The sequence below is a fragment of the Hakea prostrata genome, chromosome 7, assembly GCF_041222555.1.
Source record: "Hakea prostrata isolate BN-2017 chromosome 7, UWA_Hpros_2, whole genome shotgun sequence".
In the NCBI taxonomy this organism is placed as follows: Eukaryota; Viridiplantae; Streptophyta; class Magnoliopsida; order Proteales; family Proteaceae; genus Hakea; species Hakea prostrata.
In genome coordinates this window covers 6,257,773-6,278,437 of record NC_142606.1, presented here as the reverse complement: position 1 = coordinate 6,278,437, position 20,665 = coordinate 6,257,773, and the positions used below count along the sequence as shown (strand labels likewise).

Sequence of the window (20,665 nt, the reverse complement as noted above, 5' to 3'; positions counted from 1 at the left end):
TCTTTGGTAAACAGCATTTATAGGGTAGCTTATATATATATATATATATATATATATATATATATATTTTAAATTTTTTTTTGGGTTGGGTAGGGGGGGGTGAGAAGGCTAGAGCTCATGAATTCAGGCATGAGTAAAGCACAGAGACTTGGAAGGGTTGTATCTATAATTTGATGGAGGGGTTCAGATTCCCACCCCTGATGGGTAGTTTGCCAGTAGCAATGATTAGGACCACTGGCCAGGGCTAGAAGCGTTCCAGAGTCCCAAAAGGGAGGTTCCAACCGTGTTGGCTTCGTTCAGGGTGAGGCTCACAATCATTTGCATTGGCTCCCAACTGTGGGAGAGACCTGAATGCTGCTCGTTTAATGCGTAGCACCTGCTGCCATCGGTACTATCCATCTCGCAAGTGGTTGAAAGCAAGACAGATGGTCAAGATTTCAATCTCAACCGTTGACAGCATTGAAGTTGAACCACCCAACCTTTCTGGCTTCACCCCTGGAACCAGGTTCACATTCCTCATATTCCTTTTGCTTTCTTTGAATTTAATTTTGGGGAGTGATTATTCTAATAAAGGGAGTGGCGGAGTGCTCGCATTTTTTCTCCCTGTAAATAGTAACGATAGCGTTAGCAGCTTGAGCTTCATGCTTGATCCCTTTTTTTAAACAGCAATTTTTCTTAAATGTAAATTTACAATTTGCTTTACAACTAAAACCAAGAGACGACAGAGATCAATCAGAAAGAGGGGAACTTCGTGGAGCTATCTCCATAACTTCGTCAATTGAGGATAACTGGATTCTCCAAAGACAACAGTAAACAGATTCATTCCATGAGGTATTTGAACTTATGGCTTCTCATGTCTTGAAAGTGTTCACTACACACTGCTCGTCCAAAAGCTTTGAAGTGCTTGATGATTTTTTTTTTCTTGAGTCAACCTTTTGCAAGGCACATTCTTTTATGTGAAGCAATTGATGAAGGAAACTGATCATTAACATTCCAGCATTATAAATCAACTCTCATCTATATGAACTACCATGCCTGGTTCTTTGCATTCCTCCATCCTTGTCAAATGATCTGCAAGGACACAGAAGCAGTCATTCATGAAAAGTTCAGAAAAAACTGAAATGGTGCAGATGCTATAAAGAGAACCTATACAGAACTGGTAAGAACCCAGGCTGGAGAATTTTCAGTTGCTAGCATCTTCAAAGCTGTAATTGCTTTTCTTAGATGGATTAGTAGAGAAGGTGGACTTTGAAGATTCCCAAATTCCTGAAGAACTGAATAGCTAGCAAGGACAATATTATTTAGTGGCTCGATGTTGAGAGTTTAATTATTTATCTGTATCATGCCCTAAATTATATTTTGATTTAACAAGCGTTGCAGAACCCAGCTGATCATGCATTCACATGATATTGCCTGTCACACAAGTAGAATGGTTCAATGCCTTCGACTCAAAAATTAGTCCCAAGCAAATCACAGGCAGTCGTTTGTTTTATTTTCAAAATTTAGCTTGGGGAGCCATAATCTTACAAGGTAACTAGAGCAGGTTTCATAAAAATTTGAAGTATCTGTATCAATGTTTCTTAGTGTAATCATCATTAGAAAGATAGAACACATGCCAACAATGCATAGAGAAATGGTCAATAAACATATGGAAATAAATTCTCAAGATATATGCACAACAGTTTTCGAGCATAAAACAATATAAGTGGATACAAAATATATCACGTAATGAATAAGAACCCAAGTATGATGAGACAAGTATACTCAATTCATAAACTTCCACCAACCAATGATGTTTTTACATGCACTAGTACCAAATTTCGGTACCATGCATTGTATCAGGACCTGAAAGAAATGACGAGTATCAACCGATATTGCAGATATGGTACTAACCATAGGAATCTGAGAGGTAACATGGGGCCACCCGAGTATCAAGGGCTTTTTTATGCAACATTCCCTACCCTTACAAAGGTCATACTGTTCTGAACAGGAAAAAAGCCAGGAGAGTACAAAACCAGTGTTAAAGGGCAAAAATCAACTCACTTCACCACCTGAATTGTGTGTAACAATGACATATTTTCACACTAGTATTAAACAAATTAAGCAAGAGGAATGAACACAAACTTAACGATAAAAAGAATAAAAGAATTAGGGACAAGCTTATCTACCTCGCATTATCTGCTGTGTCATCATCCTCTCACTGTAAATTTAGGTCCCTGCTACGTTAACAAAGATTGAATTTTCTGTCATTCTTCCAAAGAGAAATTACTTTCTGAATCTGAATTTGGAGCATGATTACAACTACTGTATCCATCAATTCACATATTGCTTCTGTACTTATTTAACTTTTGGTCTTTTGTATGGACTGGCTATGTTTGAGAAGATGATGTTGCCTCAACTTCTTCGGCAGCCGGTGCTACATTGACTACTGATCCTGTTTGGGTACTGCCCTTCCCTGGGCTATACTTCTTAAGTACCCTATCTTTGTTTTCCTTCCACCAATCTTCCGCCTGATGCTCAACAAACCGTCTTTTGCTGCAAAAGCATATCTAGAAATATAACATGTGCGAAAACAACACTTAAGAACTATCTAGTAATGGAGAATCAGGTAAAACATTTATCATCCAAAAACTCCAATATTATCCAGTCATTAACAAATAGACCATAAAAAAATTTTTGATGTGTCAAGAAGTCATAAGTAAACTTTACATTCATCATATTAGACTACTATCAGAATAATCATTCACTGCTACCATTTACATATGTGAAGGTTCAATAATTAATAAACTAAAATACACACACATGGACGGTATCCCCTTATTTTGTTGACTTTTACATTGGAATTTATCATTCCATAAAGTCTAATCCAATGTGGAGTTCCTCCAGATGGCTTAGCCTAATTCCCTTGACATATTCTAAAATTGGTATACATGGCTTTGTGTTGCTAATGGTAATGGTAAATTGTTTGAGCTGCTAAGGCAAATACCTAGATTTGGAGTCTCAATGCAGTCAATTAGCACAAACATGCCAAAGTTTAGTACTCACTCCAAAATCCTTTGTCCCAGGACAAAATAACCTTCCCAACACTTAACGGAGGAATATTTACATCATGGATCTACAGATGAATAATATAATTCAATTAGTTTGTAGGCTTTTAACCAATCTTTATATGAGCTTTAAATGATTAGGGTGATCAGGGGTCCTTTCCTGAAACAAATATTTAAATTAACCGGTAGAAATTTCTATTCCGTCCTCTAGAAAGAGTTAGAAAACATAGTTGACAAGATGGTGAAGAGATCGAAGTGGGGAGTGGAGGGGGGAACCATGGCAACACCAACAGGGCCCCTTGGAAGACTAGTTGACAACTATGCTAGAAAGTGTGTTGGTTGCCTATATATCCTACAGGAAACAGTAAGGGAATCATAGTGATGGTAAAAGGTGAGGGATAAAGCAAAAAACATCACTCAAGAACTTACAACGTTCAGCTATGAATTCCTAACATCATATATGAATCTGAATAGGGAAACAATATCTAATAAAAATGGACAAGACCTTAAGATCTGGAATTGTGTGGCCACAGAGACACCAGAAACTCTTTCATCTCCTAGCAGGGCATGCTCTTCAATAGCTATATAACTTTTGAGGTAGTTCTATCAACTATGTGCATCACATTTTGGCTTGCGGCTGTCATTATTGTAGAAGGAAATTTGAATATGGAACTTCTTTTTGGGGAAGATACAAAAGTATCATCCTCAGAATAGATTCTTGTGAAATCGAGATTAGTTGATGTTTATGTAGGTGATTCGTCCCAGGTTTATGGGGATAGAGTTGACTCAATTATGATTGTGTCCTCACTTCTTATGCTTGTGTTGTTCCTGAAGGATGTTTTCTCTACTATTCTTTTTTGATGTCTCCTTTCTACTTGTTTCTCATTCAGTATACCATCTATATCATAGTTAAACGGAATGGAGAGAATCCTACAGAAATTTTATGCGAAAAAAAAAATGAATGCACCAAAATAACATGGGAACATCAAACTAAGAAATTGTTTATTTTCCCCTAATATGAATATAATAACCTTCATCTAAACTTCCAGAAACAAAAAGAACCTCCATTAAATACTTGCTTAGCTATGGCAATGAGATATGAAAAGATAAATGCTGAAAACTTTATAAGAAATTGTTACATGCTTCTAGTATATCAAACCTACTTCAAAATGGATCAAGATTGTAGATAAATACCTGAATCTAACTCGCTTGAACACTTTGGTTCCATTTCGAAGTTGAATGAGAGTTACATATACACCAGGTTCAAATAGTTCAGTCATTTCTGTTTCTTTCACACTTTTCACTGTGGATGTCTGGGGTGATCTTGCTTCGTCCACAGCATTGGCGATGGGCAGTCTATTACTGTTTTCAATATTTTCCTCAGCATTCTGTGATACATGAATGGCACCATCCACTTTTTCATCTTGTGCATTGGTCAAGGATTCATCACGTAAGGCAGATTTATCAGGAGTGTCTTGTTGGTCAGACTCTAAATGTTCTTGCAAGGAAGGAGCTTCTTGACTTCCATTTGTTTTTAGCAAGGATTCAACTTGGCCATACATAGTTTTGAAGTTTTCACTCTCATAGATTTCAGCAGGTAGCGTCTCCACCATCTCCTTCACCTGAATGGCACATAAAAGCACAAAAGAAAATAAGTCAATTTGTGACTGGAGTCCATTTCACCTGAGATAATATAATATGTTCCACGAGTGCAGATCTGCTACCCATGTTGGGGTTCTTTTAACATTTTCCTCTTTTATTTATTTAATTTTTGTTTGGGGGGGGGGGGGTAGGGGGAGACAATCCCAACTGTCCATGTTTGGCTGGGATTCATCCCCCATGTTCACCCAGGAGGCAGCTGATCCCTACTCTATGTCCTATACCTACAGCTTTTGCACTGCATCTAATATAGACAGCTTATTAATGCTGCTTCTTCTTCTTCTTCTTCTTCTTCTTTCTTCTTTCTTTCTTTCTTTTTTTTTTTTTTTTACTGTATATGATATTCTAAATCCTGAATTAATGGTAATCCATGCAAACTGACAAATTTCAACAAAATCTAGACAATTTATTCCTTGAAATTTCAAAGTTTCTCCCTTGTAATTGATTTTGGTGGAAACTATATACAGATTCTTTTCCCAATGATAGGCCTCAAAAGACCTCAAAGTTTCTCCCTTGTAATTGATTTTGGTGGAAACTGTATACAGATTCTTTTCCCAAGGATGGGGCTCAAAAGACCTGAAACCCAAAATTCTTTACCTTTTTCGGGAACAAGCATCCCCCAAAGTTCAATGTCAATTCTCAAGGTATTATACCTGACAAATGATTAACCATTTTATTCATTTCCATTTTAGTGAATTGAGTACATGAATGTTAAATGTATCCTTTCCTAAAGTTCATAAATCCTTTGCATTGCTTATCTGGATTGGTTGGTTCCTATTAAAAGCACATTTCAGGACACCTCAGTACGACTCTTCATTTGAAAATCATCAGAATATGAGTAAAGAAAATCAACAGGAATGATGAAAAACAGTGACATAAAGGTCCTTACTGATGTAAAGCTCCTCCAAATCAATGCTACAGGTTTGGCTTCTCTTTCTAGGAGGATCTAATATCAAGATAACAGCTATCTCTATGTACTTGCATTTAATTTTACCAGATCAATTCAACAGGTATGCACACTAAAATGTTTGGAGAAGCTAGTAATTATGCTAAATAAAGGTTCCCATATAACATAGTGATGTGGTACGAAACAATTCAATAGGTATGCATGCTAAAGTGGTACCAATGCAATATACTAAAGATCTCACTTACAAAATATGGTAAGCAAATTCATTTTAATACTATTAAAAATTATCCAACCTAAAATCTGATGACATGGCAGAACAATTGAAAATGATCAATAATGAGTGGCTCTTAAAGTTTTCTAGGAATTTGTTGGCAACTAGTTCAATAATCATCATATAATTGATGGTATGGAGTTCACTTTGAACATAATACCTTGGCTGCAATTGACTTAATAACTTCATTTGCAGCTTTGCACTTCATTGATTCTGCATTTGCCAAGGAAGCAGCTTCTACAGCTCTTTCCTGTGATTTCTGAAGCTCTTGTCTCAAACTTCTGACCTAAAATGTCATGGCACATGAATTGTGAATTTAACATTTATGACACTGTCTCTTACAGATAATGCCTCCAGAACCTATCAACCAAGAAATAAATGAAGTCAATACTGTCAGGATCACAAGTATGAAAGAATTACAACTTACCTGGTTTTGCAACTTCACATTTTCCTGAAACAAATTTTCATTTGTTTTATGGAGACGATCCAAATAACTGTTTGCAACTACAGGAGTTGAACTACGTGGAGGGCTTGGCTTCCTACTTGAGTATGGTGAAGCAGGTCTTGCGTTCACTGCCGGCTGTTGTGATGTGGTAATAACAGGTTTCAGAGCAAACTGAAGTGCACTGAGTGGACTTGGAAAAGAAATATCTCTGAGCTGCAAGAGTGATGAAACTTGAGGAATTCGGATTGTAGAAGCTTCAGGTTTCATCCCATGCTTTACTGATGTTACCTCGATGTACTTCATTTGTTCTGAGGAAGGTGATAGAAGAACCTTTGAGAATCTTGCCTCTCCCCTAATAAGCCTCTCCCTGTGATCTACTGAACGTCGAGGCACGACAATCTTCCTATTGAAATTTGATGTACCACCACCCTCAGAAGCTTTAAGCTTTGTATAACAAGAGTCACATACACGATGTGGTTTGCCAGGAGTTGGAGCTAATGCAGCTCTTAATACTTTTTTTGAACTGCAAGCATGGCAGTGCACCAGTCCACAGTTATAACAGTTGTGCCTTTTTCTAGTAAAACCAAATGCTTGTCGACAACCAGAGCAGAGTGACTGGTCTGCGCTAGACACCCACTTATGAATGCATATACTTGCAGTGAAGTTTGAACCACATGATAAACTTTTCACATGCCTATCTCTTAGTGCTTCTACCAGAGTAGGAACTTTCTGATCTTCAATGTCCCCATGTCCTAATCTTCCATTAGCACCTCTACCCCAGGTGAATACTTCGCTTCTTGATGTCAACACAGCAACATGGAATGAGCCGCATGAAATTTCTTCAACATATTCACCAGCCAATTTATCTTGCACTAAGCAAGGAACCTTACCATCAGACTGAGGATTTCCCAACTGACCGTAAGCTGTGCTTCCCATGGTGAAAACATGCCCTGATGTTGTAAGGACAGCAGTAATACTATCTCCACAGGCAATTTGGTGTAAATTGTAATCAATAATTGATGAAACACAGGTGGGTTTTAGTCTTATTTCCTTGTCCCCATGACCTAGACGGTATTTATCACCATCCCCCCAGGTAAACAACTTTCTAGAAGAAACATTTGACCCAGCTTGCCCCATAACTTCTACAATAGCTGCAGTGTGCCACACACCACAGGCCACCTTAATAGTCTTTAGTCCACTCAAAGATCGAACTTCCCTTGGGTATGTGACACTTGCTCGGTCCCCATGCCCCAAAACACCAAATGTCCCATCACCAAATGTAAACAGCTTGCCACTAGAAGTTGCTAGTGCTGAATGCCACGTGCCACATGCAACCGACAGAACTTGAAGTCCTTCTAAAGGCCCAGAAATTCTTTTTGGTATCCAGTGGCTAACATCTGTTCCATGACCTAAAAGTCCAGAATTGTGGGTACCATCGCCCCAGGTAAATAAGTCTCCAGCTATAGATATGGCACATGTATGATACTCGCCACAGGCAACATAATCAACATTGTTGATTGCCAGGTATTCAACAAGTCGAGGTTGGCAGACATCTCTATCAATTCCATGGCCAAGCCTCCCACCAGATTCCTCTCCCCAAGTGAAAACCTCACCTTGCCTTGTAACAAGAGCAGCATGTCTAACACCACAGGCTATCTGATGAACATCTAAAACTACATTTGATTCTAATGGTTTGGGAAGAAGCACATCAGTTTTTGATGGGAAAGGGTTTGCAGATCCATCAGCTAAATTACTATCCGACCAAACCTCTCCCCAGACATAGACATCACCCAAAGATTCAATGTCATCTGGTCCAGAACCACCACTTGAAACACTAGGAGCGCTTGAAACGCTAAGTCGAAAACCATCTCCTATACTTGTTCTTAGTTGCATATTTGCATTGTCTGATGCCGCATCTGAGCTTGCCAAACTCACAGAAGTCAGACTACGGGAACTTGATGTTAGCTCTAGTGTTGCACCAAAAGGACGACCATTTGAAAGGAAGTCACTGTTGTCTTGGATCTGAAAAAGATAAATAAAATAAACCAAGTTAGACAGCCAAGATACAATTGGATCAAATTGGAAAAAAAACAGTTCACTTGCATGAAGTTGAAAGAGGGAAGTGGGAGGCCGAAAGTCAAAATGTCAAGAAAACAATACTGTAAGTCTTCTCATAGTACAAGAGCTGAAATCATTTATGTCTGAAATCATGTATAAATGCAATTAAAGCTGATAATTTTCAAAAATTAAAGGAAAAGTAAAGAAGTTCAGATATCCCTAAAGAATAAATAAAATGTTCAAGAACCATGTAGGAGTGTAAATCATCTGATTTGACCTTCTGAACAGAAGCATTTCTCCTAAAATTTTACTTACTGATGACCATAAAGGGACGGATAGCCCTTCAAAACATGAGGCTTCTTCAACTGTATAAGATTCATTCGTAATGTAACTTAGTTCATGTAAGAGTTCCATATTAGAATAATGAACATCGAAATAAGAAATATCCTGAACAAATAAACAATGGCTGCAAACAACACAAAAATGCATAAATTCCAAGGCATCACCTAGGCTTCCAACAGCCTTTGCTGGACACCTTACTGGGTTACTCAAGTACTTTTTTGGGTAACTTAAATATCTAGCCCTCCCCTCCAATGCCTTGGGGCACCTAGTCATCTTGACAATTACGGATGCATGGAAAACTTATGGGATGCAGTTTCTCTAAATAAAAGTGGAAGAACCAATATTTATACAACCAGGTTGTAATAAAATGGGACTCTCCTTGTTATTAAGAAACCAGCTTGTAATAATGCTTGGATTATAGGAAAATCTCATGGTATTTGAAATGAACCAATACTCTCACCATGTAAATTAACAGAGTTTTATGAATGGAGTATTTCAAAGAAGTGCCAAAGATGATGCAGAATCATACAGAAAGACTTGCAAAGGAACTTTTTATGAATTGCAAGCTCTTAGTAATACTAGCTCCCTTTCGTTATTATAATGGAATTACTTTATTATCAAAATGCAAAGGAAAATTATGCCTCAGTTAGATTCATGATCACATGCATACAGGTTCACACAGGCCGGTTGTGCCACTATACTTTGTGCTAATCTAATAAACCAGGATAAAAAAAAACACTGCATGGCCCCTTATGCAAACAGTCAGGTTTCCAAGCTAGAGAAAATGTTTTCCCTTTTGCAAACAGTCAGGTTTTCAAGCTAGAGAAAATGTTCTAGTGATAGTTATTGGAAACATAGTGCTGCGGCCTTCATTACGTGCTAGAAAAGTGTTGAGAAACACTATGTTGGTAGAATGGCTTATCGATCCATGATCTCAAGCCCTCTATTTATAATTAAGTGGAAAGTATACTATTACAAGGAATATAATTTTACATGAATACAAACTCTAATTGGACTTCTAGTAGAATCCTACACTCCCCCTCAAGTTGAGGCATAGATATTAGTCATGCCCAACTTGCCTACAATAGGAAGGAAATCTCTTTTTTTCAAACCCTTATTGAAAACATCTGCTACTTGGTCTTCAGATCTTACAAAAGGCATGCAAATAAGCCCTTGTTCCAACTTTCCTTTGACAAAAAACCTGTCAATTTCAATGTGCTTAGTTCGATCATGTTGCACTGGATTATTAGCAATACTAATAGCAGCCTTGTTGTCACAATATAACATCATAGGGTTTGGAACTTGGACTCCAATATCATGTAGCAAGCCTTTCAACCATAGTAGCTCACAAACTCCACAAACCATAGCTCTATATTCAGCTTCGGTACTAGATAAAGCTACCACATTTTGTTTCTTACTTCTCCAAGTAACTAGATTACCTCCAACAAAGGTACAATAACCTGAAATTGACTTCCTGTCTGAAGATCCAGCCCAATCTGCATCAGTGTATGCTTCTACTTTTAGATTATCGGTGGGTGACAGAAGTATTCCTTTTCCAAGAGTTCCCTTCAAATACTATAGTATTCTAGTAACAGCCTTCATATGAGATAAATATGGATCATGCATGAATTGGCTCACTATCCCTACAGCAAAAGCGATGTCTGGCTTGGTGTGGGACAAGTAAATAAGCTTCCCTACCAGCCTTTGGTATCTTCCTTTGTCCACTGGTTCTCCCTCTTTTTCTTTAAGTTTAGCTCCAGCTTCAATAGGGGCATCAACTGCTTTACACCCCAACATTCCCACTTCTTATAATAGATCTAGGACATACTTTCTTTGGGATAGGAATATACCTTTCTTTGATCGAGCCACCTCAATCCCTAAGAAATACTGTAACTTCCCTAGATATTTAATTTCAAACTCTCTGCCAAAAAAGTCTTTCAACTTTTGAATTTCTTCACCATCATTCCCTGTGATGACAATATCGTCTAAATAAACAATGAGAAGTGTGATGTTAGTCTTGACAAATAGTGTATGATCAGCATTGCTTTGCTTGTACCCAATAGAAGTCATTGCCTTCAGGAGGCGTCCAAACCAGCATCTAGGAGACTGTTTTAACCCATAAATTGACCTCTTCAACCGACAGACTTTCCCTGGAGTATTGTCATCGGAGAAACCATGTGGAATTTCCATATAGACCTCTTCTGCTAACTCCCCATGTAAGAAGGCATTCTTTACGTCTAGTTGGTGCAAGTTCCAGTCTTTGTTCACAGCTACAGACAACATAACTCTGACAGTGTTTAGTTTGCAACAGGGGCAAAGGTCTCTTGATAATCAATCCCATAGGTCTAGGTAAACCCCTTTGCAACTAGTCTAGCTTTCAACTTGTTGATTGATCCATCCATATTTTGTTTAACCACAAATACCCATTTGCAGCCCACTGGTTTTTTTTTCTGGAGGAAGTGTAACCAGTTCCCAAGTGTCATTTTTCTTCATTGCCTGCATTTCCTCTACTATAGCTGCCTTCCATCTCTTATTAGCATAGCCTTCCTGCCAACTTTTAGGAACAAATACAGATGATAGGGAGGATATAAAAGTGCGGTAGGAGTCAGACAAAGAGTTATAAGAAACATATTTAGCTATGGGATGCTGAGTACAAGATCTGACCCCTTTTCTAACAGCAATAGGAAGATCAGAAGAAGATACCTTAAGGCGAGCAGTAGAATCTAATTTTGGAGCAAGAGACTGAAGTGGTAACGTATCACCTTTCTCCACCTACTTTATCCTGTTGTATTTCTTCCTCTGATAAGTCTGTACCTCCTTATTCTGGTCAATCTGGTTTTGAAAGACCCCAACAATGTGTCTCACAGGAGTGGTCTCCCCCTAACTAAGTTCTTCACATGGTTCAGAAATCGAAGGGGGAGGATTAGAGTCCTCAATTATACTGGCCGAAGTTTCCCCCTGGTCAGTAAACTCTTCTGAGACTCTTAAGTTGTGTTGGTGTGTGATAGGAAGATCTAGAGTCGGAAAGAACACCTCTCCTCTAGGACTCTCCCCCTGGAGAGGTGTATAGTAAGGGCAAAACTCATGAAAAATTACATCCATGGAAGGTTTTCCTGGAAGAAGGATGATAACATTTGTACTCTTTCTGAGTAGCAGAATACCCCAAAAATATGCAGCGTAGGCTGCAGGGAGCCAGCTTACTCTGGTAGGCTGTGATTCTGGCATAACACACGCATCCAAAAACCTTTGGGGGAATGAAAAAAGAAGAGGCTCCCTGAAGAATCTCATTAGGACATTTAAAACCAAGTATTCTACTGGGCATCCTATTCATAAGGTAAAAAGCAGTGAATATAGCATCACTCCAGTATTGGTTAGGTACATTTATAGCAATCATAATAGAACGAGCTATCTCTAAGAGATGCCGATTCTTCCTTTCAGCAACCCCATTTTGGGCAGCCGTATCAACGCAACTGGTCTGATGTATTATTCCAGAGTTAGAGAGATATCTTTGAAATTCACCATCAATATACTCTGTGCCATTGTCACTGCGAAGGATCTTCACAGTGGCATTGAACTGAGTTTTAATCATATTATGAAAGTCACAAAAACATCGAAAAACCTCATTTTTTTGTTTTAAAAAATAAATCCATGTAGAACAAGAGTGACAATCTCATGGTATTTGAAATAAACCTGTCATATGATCTATGGCTCCTGCATTAATGATCCAAGGAGTAGAAACTGAAGAAGCATGAAAGCCTGTAAAAGTTTTACCTGAAGTAGCAAGGTAGGAGTTGGTATGGGTAGTAGAGAAAGCAGTGGTCGAGGCTGTACCGGCAGTAGAAGACTGCAGAATACGTCGCAGGGTAGCAAACTCCTCCTGTGAAAAACCAACGTCTGCAGAGGGTGTGGTGGAAACTGTCTAAAAGAGATTAGCCTCTGGTTTTCCCTTTCTTTGTGCTCGTTTTTGCTCAAAATCAGCAGGCTTCCCATGTAGTTTCCAATAATTTGCCTTGGTATGATATGATTTGTGACAATGCTCACACTTGACAATCTCCTTAGCCGGATCAGATTTAGTGTGAACAAACTGTAAAGTTGATTTTTCCATAATAGGAGTATGAAGCATGGCTAATCGACAACTTTCCTCACACTGAACAAGAGCATAAGACTGTTCTAGTGTAAGAAAGGGAGAACGACTTAAGACTTGCACTCTGATCTGATCATACTCCACGTTCAAACCTGCCAAGAAGTCATATACTCGAATCTTATCAATGTACTTCTTATAAGTTGCCACATCATCTGGATTAGTAGGTGATAATCCCCATAATGATCCCACTCTTGCCAAAGAGATCGCAACTCAGCATAATAGTGGGCCACAGTCAGTTCCTTTTGGGTAGTCTCATGAAGCTTCTTTCATAGCTCATAAACCTATGCAGCATTCCCCAAATGTCCATATGTTTCAGTAGTAGCCTTATAAATTTGGGCAGCAGTTTTAAGTAATAGATACCCACGGGCAATATTTGGAATCATGGAATTCAAGAGAAATGACATAATAAGAGAGTCATTCGAGATCCATTTATCCTGTGAAACGCCTGTGGTAGTAGGTTTGATAGTGGTGCCCGTAATGTATCCAACAAATCATCTTCCAGCAATAGTCAAGTAAGCAGATCGGGACCAAATCAAATAATTTGTCCCGTCAAATCTTACTGCAAGAGGATGAAGAGTGGGGTAATGTTTAGGGCCGGTGGGAGCAGTAGTACCATCGATAGTTGCCATGTTGAAAAAATTGTCTACAGTTCTTCAGTCTTCACATTTTTAAAAATAACTAAAACGTCACAGAATGCAATAGCCAAACCACCTAAAAATGTTATAAATACCTCCCTTTTTTTTTCTAATAGAACCAGAGAAAAAATCTAGTCTGGTCTACTGGTTTTTTGGCTAATAGAACCAGAGACAAAAAGGAAAAATATGGTTCTGGTCTAGTCTATTTTGGACAATGAACCAAGAACTGAAGCAAACTAAAAACCCGAACTAGAACTTGAACCCAAAAACCAACCAAATAAATCCAATCGATATCTTCTTCCTCACACCTGAAAAAATCGAAGACGTCTTGGCGATGGGGATTGTGATGGAAGCAAGTGATGGCGACGGAAGCAGAGTCTGAGACGATGATGGTGATGCTACCCTTGCTTTGCGATTCTGTACAGAACTATTTGTGTTGCGCACGATTGGGAAGATGATGCAGCAGCAGCAGTAACAATCTTTCTTCTTGTTCTTCCACTTCTACCATTTCAACAATGGAGATCGAGTTACCTGAGCCGTGACGATGGCTGAAGGTGACTGTGGCGGAACTTCGATGGCGGAACTTCAGAAGTAGAAGGCGGAAGGAAGAGAAGAGTCGGTTTCGATGGTTTAAGAAGAAAGACAGAAAAAAAAAATCAGAAGAAGATGGGTTTCGATGGAGCAGTTGCAGTGGCTGAGGTAGGTCTTCTTTCTGCGATGGTTTAAGAAGAAGAAGAAAGACAGAAAAAAACAGAAGAAGATGGGTTTCGATGGAGCAGTTGCAGCGGCTGAGGTAGGTCTTCTTTTTTTTCTTTCTTTCTCTTCCCTAATCGAACTTAGGCTCTGATGCCATGTTGAGAAACACTATGTTGGTAGAATGGCTTATCGATCCATGATCTCAAGCCCTCTATTTATAATTAAGTGGAAAGTATACTATTACAAGGAATAGAATTTTACATGAATACAAACTCTAGTTGGACTCCTAGTAGAATCCTACAAAAAGATTGCAAGAAAATCATTTTTAGGGGTAAATTTCTTGCAGAACTCACATAATAGATGTCACTTTTTGTACGCCTACTACGTTGACCCTTGGAAATTAATTTCTTAAGGCCAGCAAACCAGACCTCTGCCTCACCTTTGTCTTTGCATATCTGTTAAGATGAACAAAATAATAATAAGTATCAAATTAAGAATCCTCTGCTATTAAAAAGGAAAAAGACAGAAAAAAACATTGGCATCAGTGTTTAACATCTAATTGATTAAAAAAATTGACTTTAAAAGTAAACAAATGAAATTCATAAAATAAATATTAGTTCTGCCATTTCACTAACCAAATCAAGTGTTCTTTCACCATTATTGTACAGAAGAGAAAATGACAAATAATCCTTATCAGGGCGCAAGTATCTCCTAAAGACAGCCTGAGGAGGAGAAACAACAGCAAATGAATGTCTTTTGCTGTCGCAACATTAATTCCACTACATCTGAAACTGTAATCTTGATAGCAGGATGTCAGAATGAGGTTCAATGAATATGCAACCATAAGATTACAATTTGTTCCCATAAACCAGTTTTACTTACGGTTCTCTGCCCAGGGATAATACGTATGACAGTAGATAACTTCAAATTCCTTTCCTCTCCATGAGAGTACCAAACCAATGTCTTTTCATCCTGTGGACACCATATAAGCATTAGGAAAGCATCTAAGCAGAACATCAATATCAAAAGCATTAAGAGTAGCATACAACAACCAGAAATAAGCCTGCCCAACAAAAGGGGGGGGCCCCAGGGACCCCCCCCCCCCAAAAAAAATAGCATGCTTCACAGAAATATGTGTACATTCAGTAGAAAAATTGAGTTACTAAAACTAAAAAGAAAATAAAATAAAATGGATCAAATACAGGAATCATGTTAGCAACTTAGTAGACAAGAAATATTGGAAAGAAAATCCACCCATCTGGATATCAATACAGAACCAGGGCCATATTGAGCAGACCCAGAAATACTGGGGAAGTGAAGGATCAATTGATGATAGTTTAACATCAACATTCCAAGTACAAAGTAAAATGATCAGAAGGAACACGATGCTACAAGTCCTAGGTATAGCGATGACCTCCAGGTACGCCCAATTCAACTTTCTCAAGTATCATTCTAGCATGTAATTTTTGGCCAAAGTAATTGTTTTCATCATTTTTCTTTCCACAGTATCCTATAGCAGCATTTGTTGGAAGAGACACACCTTCGGATCCATATTTTGAATCAATGAGCAGAGAGAATACTTGAGAAGAATCATTAAAAGCTCAGCGGGCACAAAGACCTAAAGATAAGCTCCTTTCTTAAAATTTCTTACGAGGACCCAAAAGAATAACATACAGACTTGAAAAACTTCAGTATATATTTCTTCCATAGGTTTCCATAGAATGAAATCAGTATCATGGGAAAGGTGAGCAAGGGCCTGATCTTTAATGCAGCCTGCTGCTCGCATAAGTATATACTGAAAAATTTTATCATTTGCAATTAGAAAGGACCACCCAGCCTAGATTATTTTCTTCTCTTACTTTTTCCTTGGAAACAATCTCTCTGTGAAAGCAGGGGTAGGGCTACCAGACCCCTCCAAGGTGAGAGGTCCACCCTCATGCACTGGGTATGTCTTTGAATCCATATATGTTTTCATGGAGTCACATAGGGCAGTAAGTCCCTGTCATTCTTCTCCCTTCTCTTCATTTCTCCTCTGATTTTCACTATCAACCATTTTTGGGTATCCTGGTTTAGTCATACTTATTTGATCTCCAATTTTAAACCTTTGTCTGATTGGTTACCATTTTTTCATTTTATGTTATGTCTAAATTTTCTGGGATACATTTATCCTTTTATCATAATTCTGGTATCATCTGAAAAATTACTCAGTCCTTCCAAAGATACCAAGATCTCACCAATATGAGATTATTGGGAACTTATAACTGAAGGGTTTGCAGGACATCAATCTTATATGGTACAAGGATCAGGCATCAGAAAATTGGCTAATCATACTAGAGGTGCTCTTAAGAGACATATCATAGCAAAGTTATGCAAATTTCAATAAAGCTGCATACGGAAATGATCAAGAAATGCATGAATGTGCTTTTGATACACATAAAATATAATTTTATCATGTCATATGTATCTCTACTTGATGCAAAGATTTGAGTCATTTTCATCTATCCAGTGATTGCATTAAGAGAGAGAAAATAACCAGAGATGTGCAACTTTATCATTTTTCACCCAACTACTCAATCCATGATTGAACTACCTTTTGTTAGTAAACACAATAATATGGAGATTCTAAATCAAAAGACAGCAAGGACTCACAGCAGAAAGTCTGAACGGGCAAAGCTTAGGCTTTCCTTTCCGACTATACTTAATTAACTGAGATCCTTTCTTTAAAGCAATAAGTGCCTTCAAAAGAGAGATCAAGCATAAATAAATACAAATCAAATTAAGGGAAAACAACTAACCATTATAAGCAACCCATAATATAAAAGTGATAAAATATTATTGCCATGTAAAGGAACCACTACATGCTCCACTCAAAAAGCATAGAAAATCAAATTATTACTACCTACTAAACCAAACATGTTTTGTGCCCCTTACATGCTGAGGTATATAAGAGCTAGCTGGACACAAGCCCCACCCCCAAATGCAGGCTCAAGGAGGGGTAAATGAAAGCAGTCTTATTTGTCCCAAAAATAATGAAGGAAGTCTTATTTCCAGCTTCCTAACAGATAAAAAGAATGCAACTTAACAGTTGCACCAAGGCTCGTTCACTCCTTTGCAAGATGAAATGCAAAAGGGAATAATGACATCTGGAAAATTGTTTCTCTACCAAATCAATGTTTACCTAGAAGTTGGAGATGGAGAAGAGCTACTACACTTGACAAAATAAAAGGAGAGCTAATGAACAAGTTTAAGTCTTAGTTTATACATACATGTTCATAACCTAATTTTTAGTCCAGATTTTTAGTCTCCCCCCCCCCTATTTACTATCAATTTCTCAGTCTCACTTCTATCTCAAACGGAACTCTAATGTATGTACATTCCACTCCCTCTATACTTGAACTTGCGACGCCATTTAAAATCCTACGAAATCCATCAAACATTAAACTCCTGATAAGCACAAGCTCTGGCTTGTCAACTTCTTCAGCAATACTACCTATTTCATTATCATTTTCCTTTTTTACCATAAGCCACAGTCTGGTCCCCATTAAATTAAACAAGATTCCAACAAAACAAACAAAACAAACAAACTTCTTTTTGTTCTTCTATGCATACAAAATAGAACTGAACTACTAATATCCTTAGTTGTATATTTGTATGAAAAGAAATAAATATATATTAGAAATAGGGACCAGAAGGAATGAAAAACGGTATCTCAAAGGTAATAGAAGACAGCTTATTTCTTCTTCATAAGGTAGGCCCATTGTAGCCTTGCAATTTATTTAAGATAGAGAATCTGACAAGAATAGCAGCCATAATTGTCAGGGCATTATCTAGGTGTCAAGGTGCCTTCTTGGGTCCAGGTGTTAGCATGGCTTATTTGATGCAAGAAAGGCAACCACCTTTGCATCACTTGGATGCCTCAGTGTCACCTGGTGGGATTTATAACAACTCATCTTATCTGATATCATTTTTGACACTTGATGAATTTACATTGATTTATGTTTATAAGTTTTTGTATCATTATGAATAAGAATATTGGTTGCCATTCATTGTTGATGCCTTTACTTCAAAACTTGAGCTTTGGGATAACAATTATAACATGGTACAAGGAGGTTGAGGGTTCAATTCCTGGAAAGTGCCATGAGGGCTTTCTCAACACATTCTGATCTTGGTTCGATGCTGCAAAGATATGGTTTCTATGTTGCATATGAGCATAACCTTTTAAATAAATTAATAATGGCAACGAAATTTCGAGGACGTTACTTTACATTACTATTGACAAGTATAGGTATCCAAACTTATTTGGATTGAAATAGAGTTGCTTTAATTTGTCTAATAATGATGGTTTTGTTGACCTTGCTATTTGTATACTGGTCAGAAACTTCAAAACTAGAAGTTAAAACATGAAATGTGAGCATTAAGAAAGGAAGAGAAAATATAAATGCATATTTTCCATTGAGCTCTAGAGATGGTTCTACGTCACCAAGAAACCCAAGCATTCCTTTAAACTCTCAAAAGAAGAAGCTATCACGTAATCATAGAATTTTTACATTAAATTTTCAAATTTTAGTGGGACATTTAATTTAACTACAACTCGAAAGCTCCCCACTTCTCCACAACCCCCTGTTATGATTGAAAGCTATAAATGACTTGCTCTATTAAGTGGAATTTTTACTCTCATCCCTGGTTCTTGTTTATCAAATGCTAAAAAAGGGCGAAGTGACTTTCAGTTGATAAGCAATTTTGGAGATTCCACCATCAGATTGTTCAATAAAAAAAAAAAAGATTGAATTGACTACATCTCAATACTACTGGGAAGTTCAATAAAACTTCCCAGTAGTATTGAGATGTAGTCACAAGCTGCTGAAAAAGCTCAAATTGAACTGAGTTTACTTTAGTGGCAACTAAATGCAGCCCCCGAACACTCAATTTTTTGAAGATTAACAATCTTTCTCTCAATATCAGGTGAGATGCACTTAATGCAAGAGATTAAAGGCTAAGAAAATAAATTCAATTTAAAAGAGAACTTGAAAACTCACCTGCTCAATGTCACGCTCAGGATTCCCATAATTAGCTAGATCTGCCATTCCATCTGAAAGATTTCTTGGGAAGGCACTGAAGAAACGTTTCTATGTCAACCAACTGCATCAGATGCGGAGACTTTGATTCACCAGTCGTCATAGATGAAAATATTTTCTACGGTGGCCTATCATCAATTTGCCAGTCCTTCAAATAAGAGTTGAAGATGAAAAACCAACCATCCACTGAGTCACTACATTGAAAATATCAATTCACTTCAGTGACGAATATTCTTCCCGAGCCAAAAAGGAAAATATATTCCATCCAATTCTTAGACTAAGATAAAATACACATTCAGAATGAATCTTAACCATAGAAACAACACTTCATGCGCTTTTCAAAGTCACAGAGAGATTTAAAATCCAGCGTATAATCTCAGAGATCAACAAACCCATCCCTTAAACCTAAAATTGGAGAAATAACTGTACCCTGCATTAGTTGCACAAAACAAGAATATCATTTAATAGTAGCAGTCAATTCGATCTTGTAATAAAAGAAGCGGAAGTCAGGAGATCATAGGGGATACTGCATGAATTAAAAAATCATGCTTATATTTCAACAATTGAGAAAAATAAATCTTACAACCATTTGTAAGTAAGAGAAGAGGGACCCGGGAGATTATAGAGGATATTACGTTGATTAAAATCATGCTTATATCAGAATGAAGAAGCACAAATCTCTAGAAATGCTGACCTTATTACATTCATCCTTAAAGTAAAACAAGAAGCGGGAGATTATACGAGATACTAGATTGATTAAATCATGCTTACATTTCACAATTGAGAAACATAATCTCCAGAAATGCTTACCTTATTACATACTACATTTAATTTTCTTTTAAAATTAAATGAAGATTAGAACAAGAGAGACTTACGAAGTTGATCATCCGTGATGAATGTCGATTGATTGGTTTCCAGAGAGAGAAAGAGTTATCCTCTTCATGATTTATATTCGGCTGACATTGTTGGAGTTGACAAAATCCGGCGAGAGAGAGAATTTTTCGCTGTTCCTGATATGTACTCGTTAGAGATTCTCCAGGTTGATGGATTTCCCCAGCAAGAGAGGAACAGGGAAAGGGAAAGGGAAAAAGAGGGGGAGATGGAGAGTGGCAGGGAGAGGGAGAAGGCGAAGGAGAGAGAGAGAGCTGTTTTGTTCGTTGTTCCTGAATTGTTTTCGGTCAAAGATTCTCCAGTTTTGGTCAAAGCAAACATTCTTTATGATGTGTCGCATGTTTAGGAATGTTTCCAGCTAAAAACATTTTATTTTTACTTAAAAGAAAAAGGTTCGGAAATTTAATTGTGCCATATGGATCTCAGATCGTGCCACATCAGCTTATGGGCCCACGTGCATTTTATCCATATCCAATGTGGTGGCGTGGTGCAGCC

General features: G+C 37.7%; 1 protein-coding gene across 3 annotated transcripts; it reads right to left on the bottom strand.

Annotated features, from left to right (window-relative positions):
• Nucleotides 1-502: 502 nt before the first annotated feature.
• On the bottom strand, nucleotides 503-20,366 carry LOC149009290 (PH, RCC1 and FYVE domains-containing protein 1-like). Of its 3 annotated transcripts, XM_089161548.1 has the most exons (12): nucleotides 20,155-20,366; nucleotides 19,241-19,473; nucleotides 16,854-16,940; nucleotides 15,087-15,176; nucleotides 14,840-14,926; nucleotides 14,558-14,659; nucleotides 6,312-8,351; nucleotides 6,045-6,170; nucleotides 4,242-4,669; nucleotides 2,169-2,535; nucleotides 1,894-1,982; nucleotides 503-1,071 (listed from the first exon to the last, which is right to left on the bottom strand). In XM_089161548.1, exons 2-10 carry the CDS (start codon nucleotides 19,286-19,288, stop codon nucleotides 2,370-2,372), a joined length of 3,174 nt encoding a protein of 1,057 aa, XP_089017674.1. In that variant the 5' UTR covers nucleotides 19,289-19,473; nucleotides 20,155-20,366; the 3' UTR covers nucleotides 503-1,071; nucleotides 1,894-1,982; nucleotides 2,169-2,369. The 3 variants fall into 3 exon arrangements, with proteins under 3 accessions (XP_089017674.1, XP_089017673.1, XP_089017675.1); XM_089161547.1 differs by lacking the exon at nucleotides 1,894-1,982 and having other exon boundaries at nucleotides 504-1,071; XM_089161549.1 differs by lacking the exons at nucleotides 1,894-1,982; nucleotides 16,854-16,940 and having other exon boundaries at nucleotides 504-1,071.
• Nucleotides 20,367-20,665: the final 299 nt, after the last annotated feature.